We start from the raw sequence: 20,429 nt of genomic DNA on the forward strand, positions 1-20,429 counted from the left end.
CACACTCGCCTCCCTAAGATTGTTGAAAGGCGCAAACAACAATAGCATATTTAGCTGTATGGAAGAATTAAACTGAGCTCTAACCTGAAAATAAGGGTCCGATTTCCCGTTTGTCAATCCCTGGGCTGCTGAGGTGCAGGGTCTTGCCCTCAAAAGCTCCACCGTTCACCTTGGGGAGAAAATATACTCGCATACATAACTGTGCTGCAGGGTTTCCAGGGCCCCAAGAAAAGCGGCTGCATCCTATATTTACAATACAATACAGAGTATTGTAAACTCCGGAGTGCAGCAGAACCAACCATCACAGCTTCAAGACGATTCATACCCGAAGTTCAGCCCGCAAACTAGGCCGGGTCCTCCGCAGTTCGCATGCGCGCTTACAGAGACGGGGCGGGTCTTGAGAGAGACTGACACAGAGCTCGGCTTCTCAACTTTCTAGCTCCGCCCTCATGTGCTGCCTCCTTCTCTGAATGGCTGAAAGGCTGAGGAAGCAAGCTTCCCATTGGCAGCGGGCGGAACCCACATCCGGCCAGAGGGCGCTGAGGCAGCCATGGTGCGGTTCAAGCACAGGTAAGCTGTTCCTTCCAGACCCACCCAGTGTCTTGTCGGGACCTCGCGGCCCCGCTAGCGCCCACCTTCCTCTCGCCTGCCGCAGGTATCTGCTCTGCGAATTGGTGTCGGACGACTCCCGCTGCCGCCTGAGCCTCGATGACCGAGTTCTGAGCAGCCTCGTACGGGACACGATCTCCCGGGTGCACGGGACTTTCGGCGCAGCCGCCTGCTCCATCGGCTTCGCGGGTGCGAGGGCGCTGGGGGTACCCGGGAGGATGGCGGGACGTGGAAGGGGCAGGCGCCGGAGGAAGAAAGAAGGGGCACGAGCCACTGCTGGAGTGGCCCAGCTCCCGTGCAACTGCTTTTTGTAAGGTATCTCTTTAAGCGCCTGGGACCCCGAGCGAGACTTGATCCAGACAAGTCCAAAATTAGCAGAGCTAAAAGGAGGGGCCCGAAGGCAGTGAGACCTTGAACTACAGGCCTCTTTTTACCTGTTTGACATCTGTAATTCGTTGTGATTGAATTTGATAGGATACAGAATTAAATGAGGGAAGCAGTGTATAGTTCCTAGTAAAAGCTGTATGACCGATTACATTAACGTTACATGGAAAAAAAAAATTGTCAAAAGTACCCCTGGGAAAGCCCTTAGTTGGCAGAGTGCAGAACACATGATTGTTTATATATGTAAATATAGGATGAGCTGCGACAAAGAGGGGCCCTTCCACACCACTTAAATTAGTTCCCTGTTTTACCTTGAAGATAGGCTTAACTCTCCTAAATCAGGTGAGACAGAGCTGACTGCTACAAGAATTAGAGCCCAATTGCAGCAAAACAGGCTGTTTTTCAGGCAAGAGTTTTGTAGATTTTTTTCCTAAATTAAAATGGATTGCCTCCTACCTGCTCCTATTTATTAACTAGTTAGTGAATTAGAAAGCATTTTAAATTCTAAATTCATTCACCAGTTCTGACTGGTATGCAACACCGTGGGTGTTTTGGCTTTTCTCCTATTTTTACTTGCTGATACATCCTATGTGCCACTTGCCTGCAACATACATTGAGCACATAGTAGGCTCTGTTACTCCAAGGTTTTTAATATGCTCTTGCGATTCCAAAGTTTCCCCTTTTTTTTTTTGGAGTCTCGTTGTTTCACCCAGGCTGGAGTGCAGCGGTGAGATCACAGCTCGCTGCTGCCTCCACCTCCCCAGTTCAAGCAATTCTCGTACCTCAGCCTCCCGAGTAGGGAATTACAGGCGTGCACCCCACCATGTCCAGCTAATTTTTGTATTTAGTAGAGACAGGACTTCATCATGTTGGCCTGGCTGGTCCTGAACTCCTGACTTCAAGTGATCCGCCCACCTTAGCCTTCCAAAGTGCTGGGATTATAGGCATGACGTGAGCCACCACACCTGGCAAAAGTTTTCCAAAACGATTTTTTTTTCCTGTTCTAGTTCGATACCTCAATGCCTATACTGGAATAGTGCTACTTCGATGCAGAAAAGAATTCTATCAGCTTGTGTGGTCAGCTCTTCCCTTCATCACGTACTTGGAGAACAAAGGACATCGTTACCCATGCTTTTTCAACACGTTACATGTGGGAGGTAGGAGTGGAATGTTACCACATGGCTACTGATTTTCAATAGGTGACACGTTCAGAGTTGAGTCTAGACTGTTGGGTGGGTCTTCTTGCTGTCCCACTAACAAGACACTCTTCCCCTACCTCTTTATAAAGTCGAGACCTTTCACAAGCTGTTAACTTCAGTAACTCATATGCCAGGTACAATAAGAACATGTCAGAAGTTCCTAATTCAGTACAACAGAAGACAGCTGTTGATCTTGTTGCAGAACTGCACTGATGAAGGTAAGCAACACTAGCCCAGGGCCCACTGAGTAGTGACAGACCTTGAGCCAAAGAAATCAGTCCCAAAGTCATCTTTCATCTGTTATCTGCCTTCTCCAGGAGAGCGGGAAGCTATCCAGAAGTCTGTGACAAGAAGCTGCTTACTAGAAGAGGAGGAAGAGTCAAGTGAGGAGGCTGCCGAAGCAATGGAGTGAACCTCTGCTCACCATACGGCAGGCTACACTGTGCTCAAGCTTCAAGCCCACTTGTTGAACAGAACATTCTGGGTAGCAACAGCATCTTCTACAGTTTTCCTAACTGGGTAACTGCAACCAGAGGACACGTTACCCACTTGAAATGGAGTACTCAGTTAAACTGAAGTTGCCTTTACCTAGCATTCCCTGGTTAAGTGCTGTAGGTTTTCAACTCTGTATAGACATCTTTGTATCTAATTGCTTGGCTAAGAGTAGGTTTAATAAATGTATCTGGTTTCCGTGGTAACTAGCATACTTATGTTACAAAAAGAGCTTATGGAGTCCATGCTTGGCCAAGTCTCTATTCCCTCTTTATTCCTAGCCTTGGTGGGAAGACTGACTCCCTATGTGATACTAGTTAAATTTTTTTTTTTAAAACAGTCTCGCTCTGTCGCCCAGGCTGGAGTGCAGTGGTGCAATCTCAGCTCACTGCAACCTCTGCCTCCTGGGTTCAAGCAATTCTCCCACCTCAGGCTCCCAAGTAGCTGGGATTACAGACATGTACCACCACACCTGGCTAATTTCTGTATTTTTAGTAGACTTGGGGTTTTGCCATATTGGGCAGGCTGCTGTTGGAACGCCTGTCCTCAAGTGATCGGCCTGCCCTGGCCTCCCAAAGTGCTGGGATTGAGTGTGAGCTACTGCACCTGGCCTAGATTTTCAATACTTAGCCTTCTACTTGAGGCTTTGTACTCCCAGCCTCCAAGATGGGCCCTAAGCAAGGCAAGTCATTTGAAATAGAAATTTTAGTTGAGACACAGCAACTAAACTGGCAGAGATCTATAGCCGGTCTCAGCACGGAACGACAGGGGTCTTAGGTACCAGATTCCTTGCCAGTACTTAATCAGGTAACTTTAAATATGCAACTTTTGCAGTTGGGGTGGGAGAGCTGGCCTTACCTGACATCATTACTGCACGGCCATGTAGCGGGCACCCACTTAAAGAATTTAAGGTAGTTTTTTATAGTTCCGCTCTTCTTTATTGCCTTACACGTGAAGACAAGTGAGACTGTCACACTCACTAGGAAGGAGGAACGGTGAGAGATTGTGATCCAGGTTTGGTCTGCTACCTACGGACATTTCTAGGATCTGTTTTCTCCATAATACAATGGATTACGCTGAAAGTACGTATACACATTTAACAAAAATACTGGTGACTGGCTTCAACATGCCTCCCTCATTTTTTTTTTTTTTTTTTTTAAGCCAGAGTCTAACGCTCACTCTGTTGCCAGGCTGGAGTGCAGTGGCACGATCTCGGCTTACTGCAACCTCCGACTCCCTGATTCAGGCTATTCTCCTGCCTCAGCCTCCTGAGTAGCTGGGATTACAGGCACCTGCCACCAGGCCCAGCTAATTTTTGTATTTTTTGGTAGAGATGGGGTTTCACCATGTTGGCCAGGATGGTCTCGATCTCCTGACCTCGTGATCCGCCCACCTCAGCCTCCCAAAATGCTGGGATTACAGATGTGAGCCACCACACCCGGCCACCCACCTCATCTTGAGGCCAGAACACCCTGATCGACCCAGGAAATTTCCTGAAAGGATTTCTTTTAAAATGGCAGATTAAAGCTAAGCCCAGTTCTAGAACCATTTAAACCTGACACCAGAAAAGACAGCTACGATATCCTGGTAGCTATCACATTAACTTATTCAAGAATAACTTATCTAGCTTACCTGTGATGAACTTAAAACAAAAAGCTCACATTGCTTGTGCAGGTTATTTATTGCAACCATTTGCCTTCGCAGTCTAATATACCTAGAGGTCACTTTATTAAGCAGCAAAAGAGTTCACATCAAAATTAGCTCAAATCAAGGCATAAGAAAACTGCTCTAGATCAGAGGGAGACAGCAATGCTACGGCTTCAGACAGCCCTGCTCTTATCCAGCTGTACAGACTCCTGTTCCTACGACTCAAGCCACTGTCACTGAAAACAAGCTCGATCTTAGGGGTAGCAGGTCTCAGGGCTTCCTCATAAGTTACAGCTTTCCCTGCCAATGCAAGCCATGCTCAAGAAGAGGCAAAACCCTCCTTTCACACATGCAAGTGCCAAGGACAACCTACCCCATTAAGCTGGCACCACAGCCTGGCCATGTGTCAGAAGAAAAATAAACTGCAATTCAAACTGGGTGTCCTAAATCCATTTTATTCCCACCCCTCTGCTTTAAAAAGGAGAACTAAATAGTAAGGATTCAACTGTTTTTAAAAGAGAGGTGCTGAGCCCAGGAAGCCCTGACACGATGCTACAGCAGAGCAGTGCTGTGCCATTCTGGGCTGGACAGCCTAATGCATGTCAAAGGGACTCAAGCTTATTTTGGGTTGAGAAAAATTAATTACACATGGTTCAAAAAGACTACATTCACAACCAACTAAAAACCTTGACAGGAAGAGATCTCTTGTGAGTGTCAATACTTTATTTTGGTGTAAAGACAGGAAGCTGGAAAATACACTGTATTTAAAATTTTCTTGGTTCCCCCTCACATTGTGGAAACCCCCTCCCCCCAGAGCTAATCTGTTCAAACTCAAATACTTAAAAATTACAGCAGCCAAACAAAAGCATGGGGTAAAAAAAAAAACAAAAACAGATGGAGAAGGTAGCCTGGGCCAGTAGTGTCACTTGGTGTGGACGATTGAGGTGCTGAACAGGAGCTTCTGTTTCTGTTTTTTTCTTTTCTTTCCTCCTTTCTCTTCTAAAGGGAGACACAGAAAGAGAGCTTGCTTAACTTAAAACGCCATCCCTTGTCCCCTGGCCAATTTTCATTACTGAGAGAGTAGAGGCTCTGGAATTAGACTGCCTAGACTCCAATACCAGTCTTGGTATACACTAAGTGGGTGTCTCTGAGCAAGTCACTTTTACCTCCCTGGACCTCAGTTTCCCCATCTGTAATGTGAGGTAAACACATTTAATGTGGTTGTTGGGAGAATAAAATTAGCACGGTGCAAGGCACACAGCACTGAGAGAGGTGCTGAGCCTCTCATATGTGATTCTTACCTAAGTCATGAACAGAGGGCAACAGGCTTTGAGAGTGACTTCTCCTAATTGGCTACCCTGTACCAACTCAAGATTCTAAAGGATACAGGTTGTACACCCCACTGTATCTTGGAAGTTCCTCAGAATTTCACTTTCGGGCCTCATGAATTAATCTGGGGTGGCAAATAGGTCCTATCTGACATACCAAATGGAGTATGATTTAAATGACACTAGATGGTGCTGAAGGGTTCAGAAGGAAAAGTGCCTAATTAGTGATGTCTGCCACTGAATCCAGGCAGGAATAACAGGACGTGTGCAGTGTGTTTGACAACCCTGAGCACTCCAGCCTCTGCCCTTACCAGCGAGGGGATCTGAAGTAGCTGGTGTGTCCAGTTTCATGAAGGCAGCTTCAATAGCTTGGCTGAAGGAATTCTGAAAACTGGGCACAGGAACACGGTCTGAGTTATCACTCTCCCCGTCGCTGTCCACAGGAGCAGGAGGAACTAAGCTGTTCTCATCTAAAAAATACCAGTGTTAAAACTCTAGAACTCCTTTCTAGAAACAGCCCTTTATGGAAACGAACCAAACTCCTCCTTCACAAGTGGGTCATCCTCACCTTTCTTTGGAGCAGTTTTGGGCCACACATCTGCTTTTGCTTTTCCAACCCTCAGCATCTGCCAAAGTGGGAAAGAAGTGGGGGAAAAGAATTTAAGTAGCTGGTCCGACTTCTTTTCCAGACCTACCTTGACACTGATTGGAGAGGCACAGAGCCAACTGTCACCTTTGAAAAGATTTTACAGGTACTTCTCTCCTTAACACACTGTTCTAGTCATGTCCTCTATATTTTGACTAATGGAAATGGCAGTGAAACCCACAAGGTAGTAAACAATAAGCTGTTTTGTTCCTTGGGAAATGGGTAAAGAACACCACATAAAAGGCACACGAGATTCTTACTCAGACCCTCAAGCTGGGAATCCTGACTATGTGGTAAGTTTTTCTGCCCTTCTTGGGACCCCTAAAAACATCAGTCTATCAGAGTAAGCAGCGGGTAGCACCCTCCAGTTGGTTTTTTGTTTGTTTTGGTTTTTTTGTGATGGACTTTTGTTCTTGTCGCCCAGGCTGGAGTACAATGGCACGATCTCGGCTCACTGCAACCTCTGCCTCCCAGGTTCAAACAATTCTGTCTCAGCCTCCCGAGTAGCTGGGATCAGAGGGCCCGCCACCACGACCAGCTAATTTTTGTATTTTTTAGTAGAGACGGGGTTTCACCATGTTGGCCAGGCTGGTCCTAAACTCTTGATCTCAGGTAAGCCACCTGCCTCGGCCTCCCAAAGTGCCGGGATTACAGGCGTGAGCCACCGTGCCCGAACTAGTACCCTCCAGTTTTGAACTATGTGGCTATTGAACTTAAGTTGCCTACAGCCATGAAAAGTAAAACTCTCTCCTGACACTGCTTCAACAGCTCTCACTACCTTTTAGTCTGCTTTTCCAATAGCTCCGTAATCATTAACTTTCAGATACAACCATAGGCCAGTAAAATTCCCAGGAAGACAATAAAATCAGAACAATCCTCATGCCCCTGAGTAATTTTCATCCTACCTGGCCAAGGCCAAGTTGTAACTGTTGAAGGCCACTATGAGCCCCAACTGCAAATATGCCATGTAACTTAAAAGACGGAATATTTCACTCCTGGAAAAATATCAAGGGACAAACCCTATGGGGCTCAAGCAGGGATGCCTTGTCCTTAAATCACATATTCCAAAGTGAGGAATCTATTACTCAAGATGAGTCTGTGTTGGCAGATGCTGATTTCATTAAATAACCTTTCTTCATTATGTTCCCCTCTGGTGAACTTGTCCCTTGGTCTCTAGGAGTTTGAGTCTGCTATGGCTTAGACATTTGACCCCTCTAAGCCTCATGTTAAAATCTGATCCCCAGCCAGGCACGGTGGCTTATGCCTGTAATCCCAGCACTTTGGGAGGCCGAGGCAGGCAGATCACTTGAGGTTGGGAGTTTGAGACCAGCCTGACCAACATGGCAAAACCCCATCTCTACAAAAGAATATATAAAAATTAGCTGGGCGTGGTGGCGCATGCCTATAATCTCAGCTACTTGGGAGGCTGTGGCAGGAAAATTGCTTGAACCTGGGAGGCAGAGGTTGTGGTGAGCTGAGATCGTGCCATTGTACTCCAGCCTGGGCAAGAAAAGTGAAACTCCGTCTCAAAAAAAAAAAAAAAAAAAAATCCGATCCCCAATTTTGGAAGTGGGGACCTAATGGGAGGTGTTTGGGACATGGGGATGGACCCCTCATGAACAAATGAATGCCCCCACCATCACCAAGGGATAAAAGAACTATTCTCCCATTCGTTCCTGAAAGAGCTGATGAGCAATATCTGCCGCTGGATCCAAGCAGGAATGACAGGACGTGTGCAGTGTGTTTCACAACCCTGGGCACTCCAGCTTCTGCCCTTACCAGAGAGGGGATCTGAAGTAGCTGGTGTGTCCTGTTTCATGAAGGCTGCTTCAATAGCTTGGCTGAAGGCTATTTTGAAAACTGGGTACAGGAACACGGTTTAAAAGAGCCTGAAACCCCCTCCCCTCCTTGCTTCCTCTCTTGCCATGTGATCTCTTCACAAGCAGGGTTCCCTTCACTTCTTGTACCATGCGTGGAAGCAGCCTGAGGCACTCACCAGATGCCCAGTCTTTCAGCCAGCAGAGTCATGAGCCAAATAAACCTTTTTTTTTTTTAAATGACCCAGCCTCAGATAATCCTTTATAGCTACACAAATGGACCAAGACGGCATCCAAATAAATAGTTTGACATGTGAATCATTTTACTCTTATAAGGTAACCAAAATATGTCACCTACATTTTATTCTTACCAAAGTGTTTAAGTATTTAACCCGAATCCACTTATAAGAAATCACACAAGTCTAATTTGTAGGATATTCTATAAAACAACTGGCTATGGAAGGGGAAAAAAAAAGAGGGGATATGAGCAAAGGAATGGTTAATAAACTCAAAGGAGACAAAAAAGACTTGACAACTAAATGCAGTGAGTAATGGGTTTCCGCTGAGTTGAAAATAAAGGACATTGAGACAAATGGGGAGAGAGAAATATGCACACTGTATTAGGTATTATTGTAGCAGTGGACTTTCTCTAATGTGATCATTGTGGTTATATAGGAGAATATCCTATATTATTACGAACAGTATTACTTTTCTTTCAACTCTAAGTGTGAAGTTTTTCAAGATAAAGTTGAAAGGAAAAAAGCAATAGCAGTAAAGCCTAGTTAAAACAACAACAACAAAAAAACTTAAGTATTTGGCATAACTCCTGGGAGCCACTTACTAATCACCTCTGAAGTCCAGCAGTTAATTTTCAGGATCCCCCCACTCCCTTCCCATCTCGCCCCCACTATTATTTTATGATCCTTGACTTTAGGACCCTCCTTACCAAAGTTCAATTCTTGCTTATTTCTCAGTACAAACTGCTATAATTACATGAGAAACATCCATATCAACTACTCTAAAGAACTGTCAAGATAATGATTCTACACTAGCCTCAAAGAAGTTAATACAGACTTCTTACAAGGAAGGGCACATGTCAAGCTGTCCATCCATCTTCCTCAGTTATCTGAATACTGAGTATTAGCTTATTATCTTGGAGATTAATAAAGTGGTTTCACAGCAAGCCTCACTAGCCTATCGTTCCCCCCACGCAGCTGCTCTGGCCAGTTACAGTATAACCAGGACACTCTTCCCCTCTCAAAGTAAAGAGAAATAGCTTATTTTATGTAACAGATAAATGTCACCTGAATCAGAGGTCCTAGAACCAGACACCAGTTAAAATTGAAGGTGTGTCCCCAGCCCCTACAACAGTATCCAGTACACAAGTATCAAATGATTTTTTAAATATTCTAAACTCTGATTCGCCCTCAGTTATTCTTGGTCTCTTTCCTGGGTATGTCCTACAGTAACATCTGAGGACTAAATCCATGAGCTTTCCTCTTAAGAAAGCCTCCCATTTTTAGTGCAACATTAGCCTGTTAAGTCTCTCCTTTTCCAGCAGAGGGGCCATCCATGACATAATATGCCCTCAGCCAACTCCATGCTGCCTGAAGCTCCAACAGGCAGTGAATTTCCCTCCTACTCATCAGATGACTCAATTTATCCAGCCATAATAGAATGAGAGGTAACAATCCCTGGAGAAGGTTCCCATAATAATAAGCAGCAGAGTTCATGTTAAATACCCTTGGGCTGCTTCACAATCGAAGGATTTACCTGGGCAAAGGAAGGGAAGGGAGAGTCTTCTTCCAGACTCCCAACGCAGAATGAGGGACTGCCCTGACTGGCAGTGGGTGACAGAGGGGTCAGCAGAAAGTCTGAAAGGGAACCAGAGACCTGATTATATTCGTCACGTTCCAAGGAGTGTTCTCTTAACAAGAGAGATGAGTGAGCCCTGAGTCAGGTCTGGAAAATTACAAACCATCCCCTCAAAGAAAAGCAAACCTTGATCCAACCTTCAACTCTCCCACGTTCTTATAAAGTCAATGATGTCGCCTATGAAACCAGTGACCCGTATAGGGAGAGGTAAAAGCTTCATGGTTATAGTAACACTAGGAGTCATGGTAGAATCTACTCCTACCATAAGAAAGTCTTTGCTTTTGAAATGCTGTACTTTTCACAAAGGCTGGCTCTCAAGGCTAGGTACTGTCAGGGACTAGTTTTATACAGATGAAAAATCTCCAAGAAAAAGATAAAATTTAATCAGCTCAGCCTTTACATTCCTGCCAGTAGACACTATGACCTGGGAGTATGTAGTTAGAATCCAAGACACATCAACAAGATCCAGCATGAGGGTGCAAACCTTTTCCTGATATTCCCTAGGTAATAGACTTCTCTCACCTTTCTGACTAGAGCTGAACACTTACAGATCACTCTATCCACTGCCCTGAACAGTGTCGGACAAGAGGGGCCCTATTCTCTCTTCCAGCAGCATAAGGCCCTCCCATGGTCAGTACTCTTATTCCTAGGACCAACCAATTGCTCTTGCTTAAATACATCAAAAGCTTAAACTTTCAGAAAAGCCAGGCGCTGTGGCTCACACCTGTAATCTCAGCACTTTGGGAGACCTAGGTGGATGGATCACCTGAGGTCAGGGGTTCAAAACCAGCCTGGCCAATGTGGCGAGATCTCATCTCTACTAAAAATACAAAATTAGCTGGCAGACACCTATAATCCCAGCTACTTGGGAGGCTGAGGCAGGAGAATTGCTTGAACCCAGGAGGCAGAGGTTGCAGTGAGCCGAGATTGTGCCATTGCACTCCAGCCTGGGCAACAGAGCAAAACTCCGTCTTAAAAAAAAAAAAAAACACCTTTCAGAGAAGATAGCATGTGAAAACACAATCTTGTTATCACAGATAGGCTGGGCACAGTGGCTCATGCCTGTAATGCCAACACATTGGGAGGCTGAGGCGGGCAGATCACTTAAGGCCAGGAGTTAGAGACCAGCCTGGAAAACATGGTGAAACCCTGTCTCTACTAAAAATACAAAAATTAGCAGGGTATGGTAGTGCATGCCTGTAATCCCAGCTACTCGGGAGGCTGAGGCATGAGAATTGCTTCAACCTGGGGTGCACAGGTTGCAGTGAGCTGAGACTGTCCCACTACGGTCCAGCTTGGGCAACAGAGCGAGATCTTGTCTTTAAAAAAAAAAAAAAAAAAAGAAAGAAAGAAAGAATGGTTATCACAGATAACGTATTTAATCATCTGCCATAGTCCTTTCTCAGGTAAGCAGAAGAGCGTCACAGTAGTTCGGTCAGTCCTCAAGAACCAAGTTCTAATCTCAGTTCTTGACTAACTACCTGCCTCAGCCACAGGTTCCTATCTACAAAATGATATGCATGTGATCACAACGGTCACCAAAAGTTTTTTTTTTTTTTTTTTTTTTTAATTTTTTTTAATTTGAGACCACATCTCACTCTGTTGCCCAGGCTGGAGTGCAACCAAAAGTTTTAAATATTCCGATGATGGACATTTTGTTAAGAATGCCTGTCAAGGCTGGGCACGGTGGCTCACGCCTATAATCCCAGCACTTTGGGAGGCTGAAACAGGTGGATCACGAGGTCAAGAGATCGAGACCATCGTGGCCAACATGGTGAAACCCCATCTCTACTAAAAATACAAAAATTAGCTGGGCGTGGTGGTGCACACCTTTAGTCCCAGCTACTTGGGAGGCTGAGGCAGGAGAATTGCTTAAACCCAGGAGACGGAGGTTGCAGTGAGCCGAGATCGCACCATTGCACTCGCACTCCAGCCTGGGTAACAAGAGCAAAACTCCATCTAAAAAAAAAAAAAAAGAATGCCTGACAGAGGCTGGGCGTGGTGGCTCACAATTGTAATCCTAGCATTTTGGGAGGCCCAGGCAGGCAGATCACGAGATCAGGAGTTTGAGACCAGCCTGACCAACATGGTGAAACCCCATCTCTACTAAAAGTAAAAAAATTAGCTGGATGTGGTGGTGCATGCCTGTAATCCCAGCTACTTGGTGGGCTGAGACAGGAGAAGAATCACTCAAACCAGGGAGGTGGAGGCTGCAGTGAGCCAAGATCAAGCCACTGCACTCCAGTGACAGAGTAAGACTTTGTCTCAGAAAAAGAAAAAGAAAAAAGAAATTAATAAAAAATCTGCCAGGCAGATGAAGATCATAAAAGACAATTGTCTGAAATTATAGTCAGTAACTCTTTAGTTTCTTAACACTTTAAATATTCTGGCTGGTTCAAAGGTAGTGAGTTATCTCAATTGATTGTTCACAGTCAGTTATAGATTCAGCTCTTTGTTCTACTCTTTCCCCCCTTCTCACTACTGCACTTGACTAGTCTTATAAACAAACAAACAAACATTCTTTCTATATAAGACAAATTTTTTTTAAGGCTAAAGGCCCATTTGAACATTTCAATCCAGTCTCATTTCTTAGAATGTAATACTACTACCAATTTGGAACACACCTGTCTCAGTATTTTTTTCTTTTCTTTTTTTTTTGACAGGGTCTGGTTGTGTTGCCCAGGCTGGAGTGCAGTGGCCCATTCTCGGCTCACTGCAACCTTTGCCTCCCAGGCTCAAGCCATCCTACCACCTCAGCCTCTCGAGTACCTGGGACTACAGGTGCACATCACCATACCTGCCTAATTTTTGTATTTTTTGTAGAGATGAAATTTTGCCACATTGCCCAGGTTGGTCTTGAACTCCTGAGCTCAAGGGGATCTGACCACCTCGGCCTCCCGAAGTGCTGAGATTACAGGTGTGAGCCACCGTGCCTAGCCTTCAATTTTTTCTATACCTTTAATATTTTTTCTCTTTTTATTTCCTGCCCTGCCTTCTAGCAGAAGTTTTTCTATACATTTAGATATATAAACCCATAATGAAATGCTTTAATTTTGTGGTGGTGGTGGTTTTATTTAACCCACAAATATTTGTTCTTGTTCTGTAAGTTAGTTTTATCTTCCCATTAGTCCATGAAGAGAACTATTCCCTTCTTCAGCAGATGTAAAATTTTATAGTATAAATACTACAATTTAGCCATTTTCCTATTGGTAGGCTTTCCAGACTGTTTCCTTTTTTCTTTTTTTTGTAGCTATTATAAACGCTGCTACAATAGAGACATATAGGAAGATGGTTAGGCATACAGGAGAGTATTTCAAACATAAAAACTAGAAATAAAAACAGCTGGGTCACAGGGAAGAATCCAGATTCAACTATCCTGCCTAAAGAGCTCCCTGAGGTTCTCTGAAGCTGGGGGTAAAGCAGTCAGTATAGCAAGTCGGAAAGGTGAATAAATGGCAAGAATCTGACGGACCTTGGGACTACCCAAAGTAAGGTTATGTCCCCGAGGCCCACACCATGCTGAGTGGGCCGGGGTTGTAAATTCAGACACGAAGCCTTTGCATAAGGTCTAGCCAATGGGTGAATTCATTAAATTTCACCTATTTACCTGCATGGGAACCTGGACTTCTGCTCAGAGGAGAAAGGGAGAGGGCCCCCTGGCCCTCGGTGCTGGTGGGACCCAAAGCAGAATCAGAGGAGCAGGTATAAGAATTGAAGGCAGGAAACTGCTGTAGATTCTCGAGGGGAATGTGGACTTCTGGGTCTGCAAAGGAAAGATAACCCTGGTAAGCCCATTTATAGAATTATTCTTTTTTGTGTGTGTGTGAGATGGGAATCTCACTTTGTGACCCAGGCTGGAGTGCAGTGGTGCGATCTCTGCTCACTGCATCCTCTGCCTCCAAGGCTCAAGCAATCCTCCCACCTTAGCCTCCTGAGTAGCTGAGACCACAGGCAGGTGCCACCATTTCCACCTAATTTTTTGAATTTTTAGTAGAGATGGAGTTTCACCATGTTGCCCAGGCTGGTCTTGAACTCCTGAGGTCAAGTGATCTGCCCACCTCGGCCTCCCAAAGTGTTGGGATTACTGGTGTGAGCCACCACACCCAACCTGAATTTTTCAAATAATTTCTAACAGGTGAGGACACCATACATGCATACCCTCAAAGGTCTGGAGGATGCAGACAGAAGCTAAAACCCAAATTTATAACTGTCCTTCTATAATGTCTTTGTTTTAATATAGTTAACCTTGTTCTAACTACTCATAATTGAGGTTGGGTGACAAACATGGGGGTTAATTTTTTTTTCTTTTTAAGAGATGGGGTCTTGCTATGTTGCCGCGGCTGAAGTGCAGTGGCTATTCACAGGCGAGATCCCACTACTGATCAGCGTGGGAGTTTTAACCTACTCTATTTCCAACCTGGGCCAGTTCACCCCTCCTTAGGCAACCTAGTGGTCCCCCACTCCTGGGAGGTCACCATATTGATGCCAAACTTAGTGCGGACACCTGATCGGCATAGTGCACTACAGCCCAGAACTCCTGGTCCTCCCACCGCAGCCTCCCGAGTAGCTGGGACTACAGGCACACACCACCACACCCTGTGGGGGTTAATATTAATACTGTTCTTTCTACTGTCTGGATATTTCCACAAAAAGTTGAAACAAAAAGTCTTATTCCTGAAGTATTAGTTTTCTCAAAGTTCAGGACATGTGCCAAACACCTACATAGTGTTGGGACCCCAGATATATACTCACCCCATTTGAGATATAAAATATATGCTTCCATACCATATGGAGACAAAAGAGCAAAGTCCTTTCCTTGGCCAAGGACTCAATTCCTTGTTTTCTAGTGGATAATGGGCCCTTTTGTCACACTAATCCTCTAGATTCAATGAAGCTTATTTTGGAGAACCAGATCAAAAGGCTGTGCTTAGTGCCATGAAAGATCTCTTAAATCCACTTCCTGTACTTATTTCCTAGTCTACCAAAGTTTCCACTTTATCAGACCCTCCTGGGAGACTTGCTGTGTTCAGCTGTCGCCTTTAATAGAGAGTTAGAGGTAACATCAGTGATCCAGACAGCATGGGGAACAATGGCCCCTAGCATTCTTAGTGAAGCCCCAGTTCCCATCTCTGGAACAGGTTTACATCACCCACTATTACCAAGGCTGAATTTCATCTTAATCCTTACTATGTGCTATGCACTTTGACCCATAGTAACTCATTAAATTCGCAGGCAAGCCTATTAAGGAGGTACTCTCATGATTCACATTTAAAAGTTGAAGAAAACAAATGGCTATGGTCTGGCTTCTTGGTCGGTCCCAGACACAAAGTTCCATACAATGATGCACAGCAGTACTAGTCAAAGATGACAGTTCCTGAACTTACACTTGCCCTGTTTCTTGTTCTCCTCCATCTCAATCCTGCGCTCTCGGCGGCGTTCCTCTCGAGCCTTCTTTTGGCGTTGACGCTTCCTCTTCTCAATGTCATCTGCAGGTTTGTCAGGTCGTAAAGAGGTAGTCCCAGGACAACCTGGCCATTACCTCCTCCCAGTATTAGCAGCTAAGCCCACACCAGTAGGCCCAGCTGGACTAGATGAACAGATGAAGTGTTTAGGAAGTACTAAAAGACTCATGATACAGCTCCGTAAGTTTCCTCCCACACTGCGTTTCTAGCACAAGCATCCTGAACCCTACTATAAAGAGAAGCAGAGCAGGGGCATTCTCACCTGAGAACATCTCTAGGGTTTCCTTAGAGACCACAGGAGGTTGCAAAGCCAGTTCACAGATGCTGAACTCACAGGTGAGTGGCAAGTGAGAGAGATATCTATGACGCTGTCGAACATCCTACATTGGAAAAAGGACCATTACTCAACTAAAGCAAGCCTAACTCTGAAAGCCAGGGGTCCTAACCCAGACAGATATCTAACAATATATACGTAACACTCACAGCCAGCACTGGGGCTGAAAACAGTAGTGCTCAATTATCCTCATTTTGAAAACAAACAGAAACCGTCAACCTACAGGAAGGTGGAATAAGCAACCAAATCCAGTTTATTTTTGGTTTGTGCTGCAAAGGAATGAATTGAGTCCGGCAACAAATAATCTACAGCTAATCCCAGCTGCTTCTGATTTTCACGGGTCCACAACTGAGGGGGAAGAACGCAAAAATAAAGAGTATTTGTTGGCAAAAACAAAACAAAAAAAACCTGGGAACCATACACAGAATAACTGGGAAGGAAGATAAAGCAGATCTCCCCATTGAAAGACACTTGGCCTGAAATAGTAGAAAATGAAGTCCAATTTTTTTTTGCTTTGAGACATGGTCTTGATCTGTCCCCCAGGCTGGCTCACTGCAGATGTTATCTCCCAGACTCAGGTGATCCTCCTGCCTCAGCCTCCTGACTAGCTGGGACTACAGCTGAATACCATCACACCCAGCTAATTTTTTAATATTTTTTGTAGAAATGCCCTGGCTGGTCTCAAACTCCTGGCTTCAAATAATCTGCCTGCCTAGGCCTCCCAAAAGTGCTGAGATTACAGGTCTGAGCTACCACCCCGCCCATTTATTTTCATTTCTATTCTTTTCCTGCATATGTTTGATGAAAAATTTATAGTACTCAAAGAGTCTAATTTTAAACCTTAAAACAAATTTTTGACATTTCTCCCAAGGAGTAAGGAGGAAAAGAAACAAAAATAAACTCCATCTTGAATAAAAGGAAGAAATATCTACATCCCCAAACTACAATCAATGAACCAGAGAAGCAGGGAGCAGCAGTAACTGATTTAACAGAACCCTGTCATGCTGAGGGGCCACCTAACTTACAAAGAATTCATAGCACCATCACTGACAGAAAGACTAAAAATACAAAAACTAAAGGCTTTGAAGGTTTGTGAACTTAGGGTGGCTACGCCTACCTCAGAGATTAGGTTAAGATTGCTGCCTGACCATCTGTTTCTACAGGAAGGCCTCACCTCAGACATGGAGTAGCCAGCAATCTCCACCACAGTTGCTGAGATCTTCTCAGGGCTCTTCTCCAGGCTACCATACTCCCGCACCAGGCAGCGCACATTCACAGGGTGCAGGAACATGTGCTGCCCATCTTCCGCTGAGGACAAGGGGCTCGATCACACATCAGTCTTGGCCAGCCCCAAGAAGGCCCCCCACCCCTCCCCATGCCCAAAGGCACAAGCCATCCAAGCCCCAGGATCTAGTGGAGATACCTCCTCTGCTTAGAGAGCCAGGTCACCTCTCTGAAACACCTCTGTGACAACCCAATCCTCCTCTCCTCAAGCACCCTCACCTTGGTAAAAGTAGTAACAAGGAGAGCTGCTGAGGTGTGTGAAGCCTGGCTTGGTGATGGGTTCCTGCTGGCTGGACTCAATGCAAATGGTCCCCTCCTTAAGATTGTCATTTGCTAACTCCAAGTCATCACAGGCCCCTGGCAACCCCTCAGCCTCCGGTTCAGATACTGCTTCCTCCTCTTCTACCAGAGGGAGAGCAAGAGATCCAGAAGGAGCGTCCAGAGAACAAACTTTCGTGGTTTCTTCATCGAAGGCAGACAGATACTCCAGCACACCCTGTTGGAGCAAACTTGAGATCAACAGAAAGTATATCTCCTACTTTCCAGAAGTAATGTGGCAAATGTAGGCCTAAGAACCAAGCTCCCCAGATGTTTATCTTAGCTGTCATGTTCACTGATTTAACGCCCCTGGGGAAAGAACTAGTAACAAGCATACAGAAAATACTTATTGTCCCCTCTTCTTCTGAGAAGGTTTAGATCTCACAGTAATGCCTCATGGCAGCATTTGAGGAATGGCAGCCACTTAGTAACAGGGACACACTAACCTTCCTGGGTTGAAAAACAGACTCCTTCGCCAAGGGAGCCATCAGCACCAGTTGTTCCAGAGCAGCCACACCACCAGTGACCTCCCCTCTGCTTCCAGCCAATCCTGACAGAGCCTCTTCCCGAGTCTAACACCGCCAGAGAGAACACCAGAGAAAGTTAAGTTTCCAGAAACATACTTGGCTTGAAGGGCAAGGGCTTAGAATTGCCTCTCAACAGGACCAAAAGTTAAAAGGCAATGAGACCCAATGGGAAGGAGTTAGGTGCTTAAACATCTTAACTTTGAGGGAAACAAGAAGCAAAAAGCATGCAATACCCACTAAGAATTGCATTCTGCTTAGCATCTGACACTGGGGAGTATAAATCAGTTCAGCCATTGTGGAAGACAGTGTGGTGATTCCTCAAAGACCTAAGATGTAAATACCATTCCACCCAGCAATCCAATTACTGGGTATATACCCAAAGGAATATAAATCATTCTGCCATAAAGATACAGCCAGGCACAGTGGCTCACGCCTGTAATCCCTGCACTTTGGGAGCCCAAGGTGGGTGGATTCCTTGAGGCCAAGAGTTCAAGACCAGCCTGGGCAACATGGTGAAATCCCCCGTCTCTACTAAAAATACAAAAATTAGCTAGGCATGGTGGTAATTGCCTGTAACCCCAGCTACTTGGAAGGCTGAGGCAGGAGAATCGCCTGAACCCAAGAGGCAGAGGTTGTGGTGAGCCAAGATCATGACATTGCACTCCAGCCTGGTCAAGAGAGGAAGAGTCCGTCTCAAAAAAATAAAAAATAAAAAAAAAATTAACCAGGTGTGGCAGGGAGCGCCTGTAATCCCGGCTACCTGACAGGCTGTGTCAGGACAATCACTTGAAGCTGGGAGGCAGAGACTGCTATGAGGTGAGATCGCGCCACTGCACTCCAGACTGGTCAACGGAACGAAACTCCATCTCAAAAAAATAAATAAATAAAAGACACATGCATATGTATGTTCACTGCAGCACCATTCACAATAGCAAAGACATGAAATCAACGTAAATGCCCATCAATGATCAACTGGATAAAGAAAATCTGGTGCACATACACCATGGAATAATATGCAGCAATAAAAAGGAATGAGATCATGTCCTTTGCATGGACATGGATGGAGCTGGTAGCCATTATCCTTAGCAAACCACCACAGGAACAGAAAACCAAATACCGACCAAGCACCGTAACTCAAGCCTGTAATCCCAGCACTGTGGGAGGCCGAGGTGGGTTGGGTCACTTGAGGCCAGGAGTTCGAGATCAACCTGGCCAACATGGTGAAACCCCATCTCTACTAAAAATATAAAATAAACTAGCCAGGCATGGTGGTGCACACCATGTAATGTAATCCCAGCTACTCAGGAGGGCTAAGGCATGAGAACTGTTTGAACCTGGGAGGCAGAGGTTGCAGTAAGCCAAGACTGCACCACTGTACTCCAGCCTGGGCAACAGAGCTACACTGTCTCAAAAAGAAAAAAAAAAGAAAAAGAAAACCAAATATCGTATGTTCTCAATTCCAAGTGGGAGCTAAATGATGAGAACACATGGACACATAGTGGGGAACACACACTGAGGCCTATCAGAGGGTGGGGAGTGGGAGGAGGGAGGGTTCAGGAAAAAATAACTAATGGGTACTAGGCTTAATACCTGGGTGAAATAATCTGTATGACAAACCCCCATGACACAGGTTTACCTATGTAACAACCTACATTTGTACCCCTGAACTTAAAAGTTAAAAGAAGAAAGAAAGAAAGAAGAATCTGACACTGAAAACACTATACAAAAGCTTCCAGAAAAGAAATCTAAGAACCTACTTTTTACAAACTATGCTCAAAGGCCCAGAGTAGTAGGAGGGGTTTAGCTAACTCCACCTCAGCCTGGACAGCTGTAATTCTATGTTGCCTTTCTTATGCCTATAATGCCATTTGAACAAATATGGCAGCAATGTATTAAAGAAAGAAAGCAAAAGTTAAATATACAGGACTCTATCCAAAGAGACCTGGGGAGTCAAAGAGCCAGAAATTCAAATACCAGCTGCATCCCTTACTAGAAAATTACCCAACCCATGACTCCATTTCCTCATCCATGAAAGGGGATAGTTCCATCTACCACACTAGCAGCTTAAGTGAGATAAATGTGTATAGCACTGGGCCTATCAAATGCTAATCATTCAATAAATATGGGCTTCTACTGCTCTAAGCTAGATTAGTGGTTCTTGAAGTGTGGTTTGGGGATGAGCAGCATCAGAAATCACCCTAGAATTTGTTATAATGCAAATTATTGAGCCTACTGAGCTTAACCTACACAATCAATATCTCAAGGTGGAGCCTAACAACCAGTGACTGTGATGCTTCAGGAATCCCTGTTGTGGAAGATACAAGACCTAGGGAATTCTATCCTTGTGTACTCTTTGCCACTTCAAGTACTCCTAAGGCATACTAGGCAGGCCATAATACTTTTTCCACAATGTCTTTTTTTTTTTTTTTTTTTGAGATGGAGTCTCATTCTGTCACACAGGCTGGAGTGCAGTGGTCCAATCTTGGCTCACTACAACTTCTGCCTCA

At 45.0% G+C, this 20,429-nt stretch overlaps 2 protein-coding genes across 6 annotated transcripts in view; one reads left to right on the top strand and one right to left on the bottom strand.

Annotated features, from left to right (window-relative positions):
* The first annotated feature begins 533 nt into the window (after positions 1–533).
* POP5 (POP5 homolog, ribonuclease P/MRP subunit) lies at positions 534–2,890 on the top strand. Its single transcript, XM_012468955.3, has 5 exons — positions 534–570; positions 656–798; positions 2,001–2,150; positions 2,327–2,410; positions 2,510–2,890. The coding sequence occupies exons 1-5, from the start codon at positions 551–553 to the stop codon at positions 2,602–2,604; spliced, it is 492 nt and encodes a 163-aa protein (XP_012324378.1). The 5' UTR covers positions 534–550; the 3' UTR covers positions 2,605–2,890.
* A 2,142-nt stretch (positions 2,891–5,032) lies between these two features.
* The window catches only part of RNF10 (ring finger protein 10), a 43,157-nt gene continuing 27,760 nt past the window's right edge, over positions 5,033–20,429 (bottom strand). For 2 of the 5 annotated variants that reach the window (XM_012468956.3, XM_012468957.3), the window contains exons 8-17: positions 17,842–17,967; positions 17,297–17,573; positions 16,968–17,101; positions 15,722–15,839; positions 15,382–15,483; positions 13,605–13,760; positions 9,896–9,996; positions 6,228–6,285; positions 5,971–6,129; positions 5,033–5,330 (exon numbers count right to left, since the gene is read on the bottom strand). In XM_012468956.3, the coding sequence (XP_012324379.2) occupies positions 5,254–5,330; positions 5,971–6,129; positions 6,228–6,285; positions 9,896–9,996; positions 13,605–13,760; positions 15,382–15,483; positions 15,722–15,839; positions 16,968–17,101; positions 17,297–17,573; positions 17,842–17,967 (1,308 nt within the window). In that variant the 3' untranslated portion in view covers positions 5,033–5,253. Of the gene's footprint in view, positions 5,331–5,970; positions 6,130–6,227; positions 6,286–9,895; positions 10,016–13,604; positions 13,761–15,381; positions 15,484–15,721; positions 15,840–16,967; positions 17,102–17,296; positions 17,574–17,841; positions 17,968–20,429 lie in introns of those variants that run through there. The other 3 variants (XM_064379712.1, XM_064379713.1, XM_064379714.1) reach the window with 3 other exon arrangements.

Source organism: Aotus nancymaae, unplaced genomic scaffold (genome assembly GCF_030222135.1).
Source record: "Aotus nancymaae isolate 86718 unplaced genomic scaffold, 86718_ANA_hifiasm-v0.15.2.pri h1tg000021l, whole genome shotgun sequence".
NCBI lineage: Eukaryota > Metazoa > Chordata > Mammalia > Primates > Aotidae > Aotus > Aotus nancymaae.